Raw genomic sequence first — 16,866 nt, 5'->3', positions numbered from 1 at the left:
AAAGAAAGAAAGAAAGAAAGAAAGAAAGAAAGAAAGAAAGAAAGAAAAATTGAAAATGAGGTGGAGAAATTCACTTTTTTTTTAGGTAATTGGAGAAAGTTGGACTTGGATTGATGGGGTGTTAGATGGTGTGAAGCAATTATTGTTAATTTCACTAATGGGAATTGTGATAAGTAAAAAAAAAGTCCTTACTTGTTATGGGTGAAAATGGGGGGAAAGTAGGTAAAGTACATTCCCATTCCTGATTATAAATACAGGTACATGTTTTAGAGATGTATAGAGATGCACAGGGAAAAGCTGGAAGGAAGCTCTCCAACTTATTAGCATCCTTGGAGAACAGATTATGGCTGATTTTCTCTTCTTCTTACTTACCTGCCTTTATTTTCTTAACAATGTACAAAGGTGTGTGATAAGGTGAGGGACAGACACCCTTATCTCTCGGTGGCAAGGGCTCTGCTCTTAGGATTCCTCTTGAAATTCCTGCAGGGAGGAGTTGCTGAGGCAGATCTGTGGGACAGGCCTCCAGGCTCAAGGAGCGGGTAGTTCAGTACACAGGGAGCCTGTGAGATCTGGGCAGGACACATGGGGCTTTAGCACCAACCTCCTGAAGGCTGGAGCCCGTCCCAAGGGAGCTGCCCCCCCCACCGTTCCTCGGTGGTGCTGTGCCCACAACGGGCCCACTTTGGCCCAGACCCACCTTCTTCCCAGAGCTCCCTCCTAACCATGGATGGATTGCTGGGGTCTCCCACCCCCTGCTCGGCTGTGCTTCTGCCTCCAGTCCTATGTAGAGCATAGAAAGGCCAGTGACCACCAGCAGGGAAGTCAGTGATGGAGCCAGCTCTCCTAGGGCCCAGCTCTGGGCTGTACAGACGTCCTCAGGACCATACCTGGGGGCCCGAGGCCAAGTAACAGAACAAGGTGATGCCCAGGACACAGGTGCTTCCACAGGCAGCGCCTCCACCCCCGCTTCCTCTCACCTCCCTCCCTCAGGGGACCTCCTCACACACACATATATGCACACACGGGACTGGAACTGAAACCCAAGAACACCCCTCACACCTCCAGCCTGAGGGCCACCCCCCCCGCCCCCTTAAGGGGTCCTCACCTCCCAGGGCCTTGGCATGATGGGAACCCTCTATAACATTGTAACTGAACTAATGTGAGTTCCCTTCTTGGTGAGTTGCAGGTAGAATCTACACCAGGTGAGTTGTTGCACAATCTAAAATTTATTTGCAACAAATAAGATCATGGGGAATAACTTCCAAAGCTGTGACTCCCCAAGCAAGGGTGGATGAGTTCCTCTTATTTAGGGTTAGGATGAATATTTTAAAAGGGGATCCTTGTCATGGTATGTAGAGGTGGGCATAGTGTTGTGCATACATACATTGTGTATTACGTAAATGAGGCTTGTGCTCCTCCATGAATGGGGATTTTGGTATTATAAGGGGATAAAGGTAATTGCCAATCATCCCAGAGGCCACTCCATGGTTCATGTGTGCAGGCTCAAGTTGGGGGTTTAGCTCAAACTGGGCTGGGTCGTCTGGGTCTTATTAGGGCAGACGTTATTGCTTGAGTTTTGGTTTCCAATATGGGATGTTATGCCTGTTAGGTCTTTTGCCTGAGCTAAGAGATAAGCTGGAGAGAAGAGCATAAGGGAAAAGTGGGGCAAAGGTCGGTGAGTACAAGCAAATGGGCAGTAAAGATCAGATCTTAGGGTCTAGCTGGTGACACTATCAGTGGTGATAGAGACCTTGAGATCATCTTGCCCAATCCTTCTATTAAAAAGGGTGGAAACCAAGACTCGGAGTGGGGGAGTGACCCGGCAAAAGAGTGAGTCAGTGATGGGTCCAGGATTAGATAGGATCCAAGAAGCCTGGCATCAAACCCTTTACAACACGCTGCCTCTCATCGGCCCAATGTGTCGAAGACTTTGAGGATAGAGGCTACTCCGCCGCCCCACTGATGGTAAGATCGGCGGAGCAGTCTCTTGGCAGGAACACCATCTGTACATCCTGTGTCACTTCCAGGGGCCAGGGAAAGGAGCTCAGTGTCTGACTCCAGGAGGGTTTTAAGAGGAGAGGGAAGCTGGGAGTGGGGGAACGGAGGCCTGGGGAGGGGGGGACTGCTGTGCAGCTTCCTCATGGCAGGTGCTGCGCAGAGAACAGCCCCTCTGCAAGGAGCTCCTGGTCACACCACTACCCTGCTCCTCCCCGAACCTACTGGGACTTGAGTGTGTGTGTGTGTGTGTGTGTGTGTTGGGGGGTGTGTGGAGGTGGCAGAGATCTGCCTGCCACTCAGGAATGTGGGTCCCGTTGTTGGCCTTCTGTTTTCCAAGCCTAGGCTGAGATCATGTGCAGAGGACAGTTCGGGAAAAGGCAAATATCCACTAAATCCTGTCTGCCTCCTGCACTCCTAACTCTGGCCCAAGCAACTTGGCCGCAGGCCCCCACTGTTCTCCCAAAGGGAGTAAAATAGGAGCCCCGAAGGAAGAGGCCGGCCTGCGCACACAGAAGTAAGGCTGACCGGGACGGCCTGAGAACCAGGGACGGGCCCCCCGGCAGTGAGTTCACATCCACTGGAGCCGCGGGTGGACGGCAAGAGGGAGCTGTGGCCTTTTCTCCTTTAGGGGCTGTGGGCTGGCCTCTCCCTTCCACCGTCTAGCCTGTCTTCAGGGTCTTTCTTCACAGCTCTCCACCGGTACACCCCCCGCCCCCGATGCTGGGAGTGCCGGCTGGGTGGGGTCCTCGGTGTTGATGGAAAGCTGACAAGGTGCCAGGCACTGGTGACGAGCACACGTTGGCCAGTGGGGTCAAATTCTGGGTTCCGGGACTGATTCACTGAGTTAATCAATATTTATTGAGCAGGCGGTGGGGGTGGTGGGCGGAATCAATTCCTGGGCTTCCCGCACTTCCTTCCCAACAGCAGGGGGAACATTCAACAAGGCTGCAGAGGCCAGGGAGCCAGGCAGAGCTCGGGCCCTCTTACCCTCACCGCCCAGAGGGCTCACTGGGTAGCCAGCCCTCAGTGGCCTCTCCTGCCACTCTCTCTGCCCCTGCTTGGGAGCTACCAAAGTGCGCCACGGCTTGGGAGCGGTGGGCAGATTTGGAAAGGGGAGGTGCTCTCTGAGCTGCTGTTTTCCATCAGGCTGTCCACTCTTCACGATTGCCCACATGCCAGAAGCACCAGGAAACAGAGACTGTGGGCCACCGACTTGCAAGATCCAGCCCAGTCAAGACTGTGAGATAAATGACACCTGTTTGTCCTTGGTAGCCCCACCTTTCTGCCACGACCCCCCGCACCCCCGCACCGGACGTCCCACTGCGGGCCCCCCCCCCCTAAATCCCCCCCCCCGCCCACCCCCCCCCCCCCCCCCCCACCCCCCCCCCCCTCGCCCACCGCCCCAGCTCATAAATTCCTCTCAGGTTCAGTGGCCTCTTTCCCCCAACAGACCACAATCAAAGGAAAAGTGGCTACTTGTGAATTTGACAGTGAATCCACTTCCCTCGGGGCATTCCTGTTGGAAGCCTTCCATCGAGAAGGGGAAGGCTTTCTCGTTCCATATTCAAGGAGCTCTGGAAACCACGAAGCTGGCAGGGGGTTCAAGAGGCAGCAGCTGGTGAGTGTGGCTTTGGAGCGAAGCAGGACTCCGAGAAGAAAATGGGACAGTTCCACAAGTGGGCTGTGTGGCCTCTGAGTGTGCACCGAAGTCTCAAGATCCACCCCCTGCCCAGAGATAACACGAGAGAGGAAGGGTGGCGGTGGGTGACCTTGAGCAAATTGCTTGGCTTCTCTATTTCCTTAGCTGTAAAATAATCCTAGGCATTTGGCTTGCTGTGAGGATTAGAGTTCATTAACATAAATTCCCAGCAGTTAATGACATTATATAAGATGCAGAAAATGTGTCCCTTTCAAAAATCCTGGATCCTTCCCTTTATAAAACGAGTAACCAGAGGCCATTCCCCCCTAAAAAGGGGCACAAACAGGCAGCAATAGTGAGGCCCGACAACCACAGTTTATTACCCAAAGTAGTCTGAGGGATTCCAAGCATCGGTCACGGCCCTCCCCAGTCACAAGAAAGCCAGAGCCTCTTCAAACTCAGCCTCCACTCCCAGCTGAAGGGAAGGATTAAAAGTCTGCAGGTGAAGTTATGTCACACAAAATATCCTCATTCTTGACTAATAATCTCAAAGTCACTAATGGGCATCAAGTGATTTGGACCCAAATCTTACACAGGAAAACCCTATGATTAAAATAAGGCAGGAGAGATCATTCCAACAGAAAGATACCAAGAGCGTTCACGGTCTATGAGAAGGAGGAGGGAATTCTGTTTATAATCATCAGAATTTAATGGAATTGTCTATCATCAGTGAGCGTGAAGGGAATGCTCACCCTGTGGGGTGGGAAGACAGGTGCAACCGGCCAAACCCTCCTGGGCAAGTCTCCCAGGGGAATTCCCCTTGACTGTTGCCTTAAGAAAGGAGCCTCCTGATTGCGTAGTGACAAAGGAGCCCACAGTGACGGCCCCTAAATGCAGAAGGGTGGGGGTGGGGAGTGTGGGGAAGGCAGTTTAAGTTACACAGAGTTCTCGGGAGTTGAAGAAGAGGCAATCTTCCAGCAGTATTGAGAACTTTCCTGACTATTTCTACCATTGGAGAATGCAAGCTGGTTGGACCTCACTTGGGATTTCAGTTTTTGGGTTTTTTTTTAATTGATTTAAAAATGATCCTAGATCCAGGCAGGTCAGTTCCTTAAAGTCTCCTTTTATCATCAAACCAAATGGCACGTATGTCTAGAAACGCTGTCCTCTAAAAACTGCTGACAATCCTTCACCCCAGACCCTGAAATGAGATTTTTCACGGAAGTCAATTTCTGTGCCAGTTGAGTCTGGATAAAGTTGTCTCTTCATAACTTAGCTCCCACCCCCACCTGGCCAGTCACTGCGGAACCAGGAAGCCAACGGGCAGATTTCTTCCCTTATTTAGGCCTTCCAGGAAGAAGGGCAGTTCCCCAGGACCTGCCTAGCAAACTCTGCTATACTTGCTGAACTTTGCTCTGTATGAACAGGTAGGTCACTCCAGCTGCAAATTCCCCCAAACTGTCCCTACTTGTGTTTTTAAGGCACAGCAATTCCTCTGTGTAAGGCTCTCTGCTTATAATGAACTATTTTAATTATTCTTGCTACTCAAAAAAAACTTCTGCATCACAGTCTTCCCCTGCCCTGAGATACTGGCGTGGGGCAGGGATGAGGGCAGAGCCCAACTCGTATTAGGGGTTCTGGTCCTTGGGGTCGCACTTGAGCATGACTTTCAACCCCAATCCCTTTCTGGCTGTTTCAAAGGCTTCCAGAGCTTTCTCCAGGGGAAACCTATGGGTGACTAAGGGCTTTATGTTCACAGACTTGGAGGCGAGCATCGAAATCGCCATCGGCCACCTGTAAGAGATTGCAAGTGTTACGTTCAACCTACCGGAGGACAGAACCAGGTCCCCCAAACCACCAAGCACACGGTCAGCTTGGCCATATTTACTTATAGTCCTGTAGTTCTACGAGGTCTATTCCACAAACTGTGGTAGAAATGGTCTTATGACCCGCAATATGGGAGTACAGGGTCTGTTCCCAAAGGCCTCCACCCCTCTGCAATGTCTGTCACGGAGCCTAGAATTCCTTTGGCATGAAGCCATAAGGCATATGGAAGCCTCCGTGGAAAGGGAGATAAGCCTCAGAGGGGCAGCCGACGATAACACATCCATACCCCTTTGCAGCATGGCGTGGCAGAGTTTATTGGAAAATGGCATTCTGCTGACGGAATGGCCACAGACTAATGGTGGGAGGAGGGACACTGCTGGGGAAGGTGGTCCTGGGAAAATCGCCCGGCTGGGGAGAGGCTAGGGCCACAGAGCATGAGGTGGGGTGAACTAAGACCCTCTCACTTCCCAGGGTGGGCCCTGGGGCTCTGGGGTGGAAACCAAGGGATTGAGTTCTTGCTGTTGTCCCCCTTTCTCTCCTTCTTCCCTTTAAAGAGAGAAAAGGAAGAGCTGACCACTTGAGGAAATGAAGAAGACAGGGCCTGGGTGATGAGGGGCAGATACCCAAGAAGAGCATGCTTCAAGATCCCCCACCTTCCCTCCTTCCCTCTGCCATCTCTGCCTTCCTGTTTTTTAACCAGGGGTGATGCTCTCGCTTTGCATCCCTACCATGACACGTGGCTGTCAGTGTGGCTAGGGAGTGCCCTTCATGAATAAGCGGGAGAGACTCTTGGTCCCAGAGGCCGTGCAGGGGTCCTGCTGGCCGCTCGCCACCCTGGCTCACCCACAACATACTCACGTGTTGCAATATCGAAACACGCCCTTGATATCCACCTCCCGGATGGCCGCGTGCACCAGGGGCACACTGGTCATCTCGGAGCCCAGCCCTACGAGCACCAGGGTCCCACCAGAACGAGTAGCCTGAAGAGGAGATGAGAACAAGAAAACCCAGAAGATCAGAAAATGCAGACTTCTCACTCAAAATGACTTTTGTCACATAAATATCTGTTTGCATCAGGTGAGTATCCAAATATTCCAGAGAATATGATTCTTTCTCTACTGTTGAACTCTTCCATATGTCGACCAAACTTAACAGAGCAGCAGAGTTATCTTTAATGATCCTGAAGTCACACACTTTACCAGTGGAGGACCAGGCACAGGGGGAGCCCCTCCAGCCCCTGAGTATCTCTCAAAGCTTTACTAATTCCGTACCAGGTGTTGGCTCAGGCACCTCCTCATCTCAGCACCCATCCCTCCTCCAGAATGTCAACGCCACAAAAGACAGGACTTTTCTCAAACCTCTAAGGAACCACCCTCTCGGTGAGGAAACTACCAAGCACATACAAATGGGGAGGGCCACTAGAATTCTGTGGCTTGAACATTGCCTTATTCGTGCAGGCTAGCTGACATTTAGAAATATTTTTGTTCCAGAGACATTCATCCCAATAGTATCATCCATCACAACAGATTTTGTCTTCCTTGAACATCTATCTGCTTTATCAGTTCCCTCCTTGGAGTGGGCCAGACATGGAAATTTCTCCCGATAATCTCCACATGATTCCACATGAGTGTTGTGCCTGCTCCAGAGATTTTTGGAGATCACTGTGGTCAACGTTGTGAGAGACAGAAAAATAGTTCATTTGCCTCAGTTTTCATGACAGTTGGCAGGAGCAAGCACTTATTGGAACCATTCTAAGTTTACTGAGCGGAGCTGCAAAGGGGCATCCACCACAGCCTCTATCTCTGAGGGGAAGGATACACCATGAAGAGAGGCCTGCAGCACTAGGGTGACTCTGGAATTTACACTTTTGAGCTGTGGGACCCTCTCAACCAGCTTCTTCATGTGTAAGATCAGGTTGATGCCTCCCCAGCAGGGCGGTTGGCCTAACAATCACAGTGCTCAGCACTTGGTTGGGCTCATGGTTTGGCACGTTTTCTGTTTTTACTGAAGCACAGAGTCACTTACAAACCACCTGTGACTTATGAACCCTGTTGGTAAGGGGGGAGGCTCTCTCCCCACTGGAAAAGGTGGGGTGGGGCGTGGGATCAAAGTTGTGACTGAGCTACAGAAAACTCTTTTGAGTGAGAAATTTCCTTGGAAAACTGTTCCCCCATCAGCATCTCCTCTCCACCTAGTCAGAAGGAGGAGGAACACTGCCAGACTGGCCATCCCAAGGTGCCGGGAGACCAGCAGTTTGCTGACCACAGACAAAGGAACACTTGGACCCCAAAACCATTGTTTTGTGGGTGTGACCTCTGCACCAAGATGACACGAATTCTACCCTGAGCCTTTGCCACGTCTCCTCCCAAACATTTTCTAGTCACGAATCTGGCAGGAAAGTGGCTCTCAGGTATGTCCATATAAGGTGCCTCGACCTAACCTGCGCACTGGCGGGGTGGCCTGCAGTGTTCTGAAGCATCTGTCATGCACGACGGCCCCACCCCTCACTCAGGACAGGGCAGGCCCTCGGGTCACATTTACCTCTGCACCCACCTCAGGGAGCCTGGCAATTGGGCCCCCCCATCAACAGCTGGAGATAGATGCCAACTGTTCCCAGTGCCCTCCAGGCGGCGGAGAAGGGGAGGAAAGTCTTGCATTGGGGAGCCATGTCTTTTACTGCCTGTCTGTGGAGTGAGGGGTCACTGACTGCCAACAACTTGAAGACAGCCAGACATGCCTTATGCATCATGGCCCCCAAGGGCCCCGGCACAAAGCCAGGACACAGCAGGTGCCCAAGACATGTCATTGGTCGACTGATCACACACAGACCCATCACCCCCTGAGTTTCGGGGTTCTCTTTGCCCCTTGCCACAAGGCAGCTGGTACCTCTGACAGTGGAGCAGAGGGGGGGCCGGCTCCAGCTGCAACTTAGGGCAAAGCAAGAGAAAGTGGCGCCTGTTCCTCTCCCGTCCCACCCCTTCCTCACCCCTGATGCCAGGGGCATCCTGGTGGGAAGATGGCGAGGCAGCTCGGCCCGGGTACCAGGTCGGCTTTCCCCAGAAGGTCTGGCGTGCTGCAAATGCCCTTCTGCATGCCCCAGCTGTGACTCAGAAGGGAGGAGGAAGCCTGCACCGCTGCGGGACAGCAGTGCGGGCGGCAGGGCAGGAATGCCCAGGGGTGGGAGCTCCTGCTACCGCCCTCCTCAGCCCCGTCCCTCCCGCCCGAGCACAGCTGCCCACTGGCTCCTTGGGCCCTGCTTCCCTTCTCTCCTAAGCGGCGGACAGGGTGAGACATGCTCAGACGTCGGGGCAGTGTGCTCGGGGCAAGCTACCAGGCCTCCCGTGGGAAAATGTGGAAAGGGGTAACGAGTCTTCATGGCCACGGTGCAGACCTGACGTCACATTTATAAAGCCCCCGGCAGAAGACCCAACACACGGTAGGGCTGGAACCTAGACGGTATTCTTTCTCCCCTCATTTCGTCATACTTGGATCCCTCAACGCCACTCCCCACCCCTGTGTGTTCCCCGCCCTCCCCCACCCCCCCCCATTTCCACCAACTTCCCATAAATTCCGGGTGGGTCACTGAGGGGCAAATCAGGTATTGGCAGCTTACCCTTTCCCAGGTCTGGGAGAGAAGAGTAGTAGCTGACTGTGACCCTGAAAAACCACCCCACCTTCGTGACTAACTAAATTAATGGCTGTTGCTTTGTATCAGTGACTCAAAGACAGCAGTTTTCCTCAATAAAGGAAGATAGGGATTTCCCACACACAACTAAAGCATGGTTTCCGGTTCCTCCTGTTGATTTTTTTTTTCTTTTTTTTTACCAAGAGTCCTTTTATGACTCTTCATAAAAGGACTCTTGGTCCTTTTGATCACTGGTCCATATGATCACTTCAGGGGTGGGTCTCCTAACATCTTTCAACGGCCATATACACCTGTTACCTCATTTGAGCCTCACAATGACCCAATAAGGAAGGATGGGAAGCAAGTGAGATAAAACAAATAAGCAAACAAAAACCAGAGATACCGAGATCACCTCACTTTGTCTGGGGGTCACATGGTAAGGTAGTGGAGACACTCAATTCCAGCACTCCTTACCGCCGCCTACCCTGTGCTGATTCCCCAAAGCTGCGCACCAGCCGCCCTCATCCAACTCACATAGATGCCTGACTGGATGGCGGACTCTGCCCCTGTGCACTCGATGCTCACTTCCGGCTTGCACCCCAGCAGATCTTCCACTTTGCTGGCGATTTCCTGAGGGCTCTCCTTAGAGATCTGGAGGACGATATCAGCCCCCACTTCCCTGGCTTTGGACAACCGAGAGGCAGACAGATCTAAAGTGGAACAAAAGTTTCTTTCAAACTGAGGAACTGGATGGTGGATTAGGGAGAAAAAGGTGGAGGGACAGGTTTTAATGGTAGTGAAGCTCCAGTGTAGTGGGTGGTGCCAATGAGCCCAACACACATACTCTCTACACCTTCACACACCCCTATACACACCACACAGCCGTGCACAGACACACTCTCCCTCCCCTTCCCCCATCCGTCACTCAGATCACTTCTCAAACATCCACACTGTTCTACACCCCCCCACACCCCTATATACACCACACAGCCGCGCACTCTCTCTCTCTGAAAGGTAACTGCTCCTCATACATACACTCTCAGATAACTTCGACACACACTCCGATACCTTCTTTGCACACAAAACACATTCACTCGCCTATATCCCTACTCCCCTTCACATACTCTACACAACTCTACACACTTACCCACACCCACACTCTCACAGATACCTTTACACACACACATTCTCTCTCACAGAGTCTTCTCCACACACATCCTTCTATACCCTACATGCTTCCACACATACTACACTGACCCACGTGTGCTGTCACAGATAAGCTCTCCTCACACATACACACATCTCCCGCCCATACCACACACCTCACACACAAACACCCTTTTATAAACATATACATCCCACTAACTCCACATCACACACACACGAGCACCCATTCTGTGCCTCCTGGGTTTGGCCAAATGGACCAAGGGCGAAGCCTCTTCTTAGAACCAAGTGAGCAGTAGGGGCATCTGAGGTCCACACATAAAGAGCCAGGTCCTCTTCTCCATAGCATCTACCCTCTCCCAGAAGCTTCAAAAGACTCTCCTCCTGAGCCCTGAGGTGGTCATCCCCTGGGTGGGCTTTTCAACCCTGGAACCCAGGGGAAAAAAGGAGGAGCCTCTTTAGAAACCCAGCACCCCAGGAAGGGAAGAGTTCTCATGCCCTTGCTCCAAACTATAAGCCAGCTGTTTCCTCTTCAAGGAGATTTTTTTTTATTTATTTACTATTTACTTTGAGAGAGAGAGAGAGCACACAAGCAGGGAGGGGGAGGGGCAAAAGGAGACGGAGAAGCAGGCTTCCCACTGAGCAGGGAGCCCGACTCGGGACTCGATCCCAGGACTCTGAAGAGTGATCATGACCTGAGCCGAAGGCGGCCGCTTAACGACTGAGCCACGCAGGCACCCCCTCTTCAAGAAGATTTAAAAAGAAAACCTTCTTACCAGTCACCAGCACTTGAGCTGCACCCATTGCCTTGGCCACGATCAGAGTGACCAGTCCTATCGGCCCTAAATAAAGCAGAAAATTGGAGATGTTTGTGCAATATTAAACACCAGCTCTCCCCCCCTTGTCCAGGCCATGGACAGGAACCGTATCTTTTGTGCACCTCTAGCGTCTATCCCAGTGCCTGACACATAGTGAGACCTTAACGGCCGTTCGAATACATAAGTAAATGACTATATGAAGAACTGTTCTCTACATGAAATTTTGCTCCTAGTGCTGAGTTCTATTTAATTCTCTCAGACCTCAGAGCTAGAAATTTACCATTTACTCTTGGATACTGCTTGGGGTAATGTCAAAGAACCAGAGGGCTCAAGGAAACATATATTTGTTAAGAGAATAAGATGTCTCAGAAGGTCTGGATACATTGTCCTGTTCTCTCTTTGACCCCTACCTTCTTACTGTCCATCACATCTCCCCAAGGAGAGACACATCCTTTACAGGTGCCCTCTAAGAACTATCTTGGAGGGTGTCATTAAGTGAACTGGCTCCCTGGGTTGACCCAGCTTCTCAAGCAGCTCTAAGTTGTTCAGGTGCCTAAAAAATCAGCCCAGAGACCACCTACTTCCCACAGAATCTGCATGCTAGATGACACAGTTTTAATACACAAAAAATCAGACCCACAAAATGAAGCTATGCAGATTATCTTTGAGGATTGGCTTTTTGACAGTGCCTTTGAAAATAATTTTGTGAGTTTCCCCCAAAATCAAAACACTGGAACATACTTGAAATGATCAACAGAGGTGATTAGCTAAACAAACTATAGTGGGGTACCACATAGCTCTTAAAAATCGTGTCATAACTCTCTTATCTAGTGTCATGGAAAGATGTTCATAATATATTGATTTTTGTCTTTATAAAAGATAAAATAAAGCGTGTTTAGCATGATCTCATTTTAGAAAAACCTGAAAGATTCTACATCAAAATATTTACAGTGGTTCTCTCAGGCTGATAGGTGATGGAGCTATGGGTGAATCTCTCTGCGTGTATGTACACGTGTGGGATGTGTGACTTCTTTTTCTATGTCAAAAAGGCATTACTTGTGTGGATTTAACATAGATATGTCACTTGAACACTACACTGTGTTAGCTCATTGAGGCAAGTCTGTTCTATACCCATCACCTCTCTTAGAAAGCCCTGTAGTCATTTATTTGGCCCTGTCAAAATCAGTCCTGAAAAATGTATGAGGACTAACTCAAAATGGATTAAAGACTTGAACATCAAGACCTAAAACCATAAAACTCCTAGAAGAAAACAGACCATAAGCTCCTTGATATCAGCCTTGACATGATTTTTTGGATTTAAGCCCAAAGGCAAACGCTTTCTAATAATAGCAGAAATAAACACATGGGACCACATCAAACTAAAAAGCTTCTGCACAGCCGAGAAAACCATCAACAAAATGAAACAGTCAACCGACCAAATGAAAAAAAAAATTTGCAAATCATATCTGATAAGAGGTTAATATCCAAAAAATATATAAAGAACTCCTACAACTCAATAGAAAAAAACCAAGCAATCTAATTTTAAAAATGGCCAAGGATCTATAGACATTTTCTTTTTTTTTTTTTAAAGTAATCTCTACACCCAATGTGCATGCTCTACTGACTGAGTCAGCCAGGCACGCTTAAGCAGACACCTTCCCAAAGCAGACATGCAGATGGCCAACAGGTACATGGAAAGGTGCTCGACATCACTAATCATCAGGGAAATACAAATCAAAACCACAATGAGATATCACCTCACACTTGTCAGAATGGCTACTATTAAAAAGACACAAAGACATGAAATAACAAGTGTTGCAGAGGATGTGGAGAAAAGGGAACCCTCATGCACTCTTGGTAGGAATGTAAATTTCCAACCACTATGGGAAACAACATGGAGAGTCCTCACAAAATTAAAAATAGAACTACCATATGATCCAAATAATTCCACTTCTGAAGATTTGAAGAAAATGAAAAACACTATCTCAAAAAGATATATGCACCCCCATGTTCATTGCACCATTCCTTACAATAGCCAAGATATGGAAACAACCTAAGTGTCCGCCCATGGATGAAGATACAAAGAAAATGTGGTATATATGTACACAGTGGGCTATCATTCAGCCATAAAAGGAAATCTTGCCATTTGTGACATGCATGGACTTTGAGGGCATTATGCTAAGTGCGGTAAGTGAGACAGACAAAGACAAATACCGTATGATCTCACAAACATGTGGAATTTAAAAAAACAAAATGAAGCCACAAAGCTCACAGATACAGAGTACAGATTGGTTGCCCGAGGGGGTGGTGAGAGATGAGTGAAATAGGGGGAAGAGGGTCAAAAGGTACAAACTTCCAGTTATAAAATAAATAAATCACGGGGATATAATGTACAGTGTGGTGATTATAATTAATGATACCACATTGCATATTTGACAGTTGCTAAGGGAGTAGATCTTAAAAAGTTCTTATTGCAGGAAAAAAACACTTTGTAACTATGTATAGTGACAGATGATAACTGGACTTATTATGGTGATCATTTTGTCATATATATGAATATCAAATCATTACATTGTACATCTGAAACTAGTGTAATGTTAGATGTTAATTATACCTAAAAAAAGTGTATGAGGAACACCAGATCACATCCATAAGGAGCATGAGCATGCTGTCTGTGTCCCTAGCATTAGACACCTAGAATGTTTCAGTCTGAGGCTGCTAAGGTTTGTTCGGGTGGCTGGAAGCAGGGAAGGAAAGAAGGCAGCCACCCGCGACCCCAACAAGCAAGAGTGCTGGCTCACAGTGAGCCGGACTCCATTCCTTCCACTGGCCATGACACCTCATTCCTGGATGGACCGGGAGAACACTTCTCTGGTATGGTTTAAGAGTTCCAAAAGTTGCCCTTCCCTTTACTACCAAAAATATGTCCCTCGTTTCCTGCCGAGTTAAAAAATAATTCCAAATTGCATTCTTTAAATGACCAAAAGGGTTATGTTGCCTGGGAAATAACCTGAGTTACTATTATGTCTGCAGACGGTTTATTTAGCCAAGTGTTGGTCACCTAGGGAAAGGGACATGTAACCCTCCCCCGCCTAGAAAGAGTCTAGGACCAATTTCAGCCATTGGAGGGGGAATGAGATGAGCAGAGGGATCTCCACATTCCCCTTTAACGAACTCATAACCAGGGTGTCATCTGTTTCTTACCAGCTCCACACACAAAGACCTTGTTCCCCAGGGTGACTCCAGCTCGCCGGCAGGCATGGATCCCCACAGAGAGGGGTTCAATCAGGGCCCCTTCTTCAAAGGTGACATTATCAGGAAGCCTGGGGTGTCATTCAACACACTCAGTTAGTCCCTCTGGGTTAATAATAACAAGAGCTAATATTTATTGAGTATTTATTTATGTGCTAAGCAGTTTACATATATTCCCTCACACAATCCTTGGAAGAGTTCCGGGGTGGGTACTAATATTCCCATTTTACAGACAAGGAAACAAAGCCTTGGGAGAATTAAATGACTTTGGCTCAAAACTAGTAAGAGGCTCGAAGGATTTGAAATGGAAACCAGATACGCCTGATTCCAGAGCCCAGGCCACACTGCCCTGCTCTGAAAATGGTTTTCTTTGGACAAATCACTTCGGTGAATGTGAACACATTATGTTTTCTTTAACATGTTGTCCAAGACAAGGTATGGTGTGGCTGTCATTAATAAATAATGAGAAGTTCATCTAACAAGAGGTTAATATAACCACATGCCAGCATTTCATCTGCTTCTCAAACTTAACATACAGCCTTTCTGGTTTCACCTCAGCAAACAATCCCAACTATCAGCAGCTTTGCAGAACAGTGATTTAGAAGCTGGTGTCACTCTGTTGTCCCTGTATGGTATGTTCCAGAAGAACCACATTTGATGGCAGCAGCTGCCTGGCTGTCCCTGGACCGGTCATGATGGGAAAAGGACCTGTCTTCCAGGCAGATGATTAAATGTTGTGTCACCTTCACCACCGGGTTCTTGGTTTTCACTGTGTCCACTTGACCCTATTACCCATCCCACTGATGATGACAGCAAACATTTGCATAAGGCTTTACAGATTAGAGGGCTTTTTCATCCATTATCTCATCTGATCCTCACCATGACCTTGTCAGGAAGGAAGGAAGGAAGGGCTTCATTTTTACTTTTATTCTACAGAAGAGGAAACTGAAGCCCAATGACATTCAGAGACTTGCCCAAGGTTACAAGGCTAATGAGTAGAAAAGCAAGACTTGAAGCCAGGTCTCCTCCTTCCACACCCTGCCTGCCCCATATTAGCTGCCTCCTAGTACAAGTGGCTCTGTGGATATCTCATTTCTGCATGGTCCTCACTGTCCAGTATTTTTATTCAGTGCCCCAAACCTCCACATGCTAGAACATAAAATTCCTCAAGGTGGCAGCCAAGCCAAGTGCTCATTCCCATGATGTGTCACAGAATAAGGAGGCCCAAAGTCGGCCTGCCTGCTGCTCTGCCTTCTCCCCGCCCCCCACCCCTCTGCTTTTCTCCCACAATCCTCCCACTTCAGTCCTCTCCTGCTCAGATTGCCGCCATCACCCCTTCTACCCACACCACCCACCCCACCAACTCTATAAAAGGGACAAAAGTTTGAAATGAAATAATGAAGACTCCCAAATTCTCCCAAGGAACCACCAACCACTCTCAGACTAGCCTGCCCCTTCACATCTGGGACTCCCCTGAAGCTTGTATGGGCTCTGAGCGGAGGGTGGCCTTTGGTCAGGACTGGTGCGTTCCTCTCACCTTCGCTCTGATTTCCCCTTGGCAGGAGAACACCCAGGAAAAATGGGATTGGGATGGCGATGATGGAAGATTGTGATGGAGAGATTATGCTACTGACGAGGCAGAAGCACCAGGCAGAGTCCCAGGCCCAGCGCCTGTGCCACTGATCTTTGGAGAGTCACTGGGTCCTCCTTCCCTGACCTTATTCGGTGAGGATTGAGGGAGAGGGAGGATGAGAGCACCCTAAGTTTCTTCTCAGCTCCAATCAATCATGACTGTCCCCTCCTCAGCCCTCCCATTAACATCGCCAACAGAACACACCCTCCCCCACCATGCCCTACAAACCCCATCCTCCCCACCCCAGTGCAAGGCTTCCTTTCAGACCTAACCTGTACCTATCCCCCAGACACAAGGCCATGGCTATGCCACAGCATGGCCCCATTTACTGAGCACCTACTATGTGCCAGGCCTCGTGCTGAATACTTGAAATGCTTTTCTCATTGAATTCTGTCAATAATTCTATGCATTTCAACATATAAGTGCTATTATCATCTCCATTTTCCAGGTAAGGACGTTAGGTTACAAAGTTTAACTCGCTGAAGGTCACACAGTTGGTAGAAGGCAGAGACCAGTGGCTAGTCTTCAACTTTACCATTTTGCTTTTCTGCCTCTCATGACAACCTTGTTCGGTGCCTCAACTTGGAAAGGGCCCAGACAAAGCGGGCTGGTTCAGGAACCACTTGCTGAAAGGTGGACTCTACCCAGGTAACCTGCTTTCTCCTAGAGCAGTTAGGTGTTGACTTACACCCATCACGAGGTCTGGCCTGTGACTCTCTCAAGGCTTCCAGGGGGCACTAGAAAACTCAGATCTGTCAGACTGCCCCTGTGACTGGCACCTGGCCTCCTTCAGGCAAGCCCCATCCTGGCCAACAGAGCCACAGCTGGGGCCGGGCCGGGATGGAGGAAAACACACCTGTCAGAAGGCCAGAAGGAAAGGGGCACTCAGCACCCACGGCTCCATGGGCTG

General features: G+C 49.3%; 1 protein-coding gene across 1 annotated transcript in view; it reads right to left on the bottom strand.

Annotated features, from left to right (window-relative positions):
• Nucleotides 1-4,322: 4,322 nt before the first annotated feature.
• The window catches only part of SORD (sorbitol dehydrogenase), a 29,766-nt gene continuing 17,222 nt past the window's right edge, over nucleotides 4,323-16,866 (bottom strand). Inside the window, exons 5-9 of the mRNA XM_021695504.1 lie at nucleotides 14,276-14,394; nucleotides 11,030-11,095; nucleotides 9,624-9,799; nucleotides 6,323-6,444; nucleotides 4,323-5,431 (exon numbers count right to left, since the gene is read on the bottom strand). Coding sequence (XP_021551179.1) covers nucleotides 5,266-5,431; nucleotides 6,323-6,444; nucleotides 9,624-9,799; nucleotides 11,030-11,095; nucleotides 14,276-14,394 — 649 coding nt within the window. The 3' untranslated portion in view covers nucleotides 4,323-5,265. The remainder of the gene's footprint in view (nucleotides 5,432-6,322; nucleotides 6,445-9,623; nucleotides 9,800-11,029; nucleotides 11,096-14,275; nucleotides 14,395-16,866) is intronic.

The sequence above is a fragment of the Neomonachus schauinslandi genome, chromosome 9 (genome assembly GCF_002201575.2).
Source record: "Neomonachus schauinslandi chromosome 9, ASM220157v2, whole genome shotgun sequence".
Taxonomy (NCBI): Eukaryota; Metazoa; Chordata; class Mammalia; order Carnivora; family Phocidae; genus Neomonachus; species Neomonachus schauinslandi.
The sequence above is the reverse complement of the archived record's forward strand: the minus strand, read 5'-3'. Positions and strand labels throughout refer to the sequence as shown.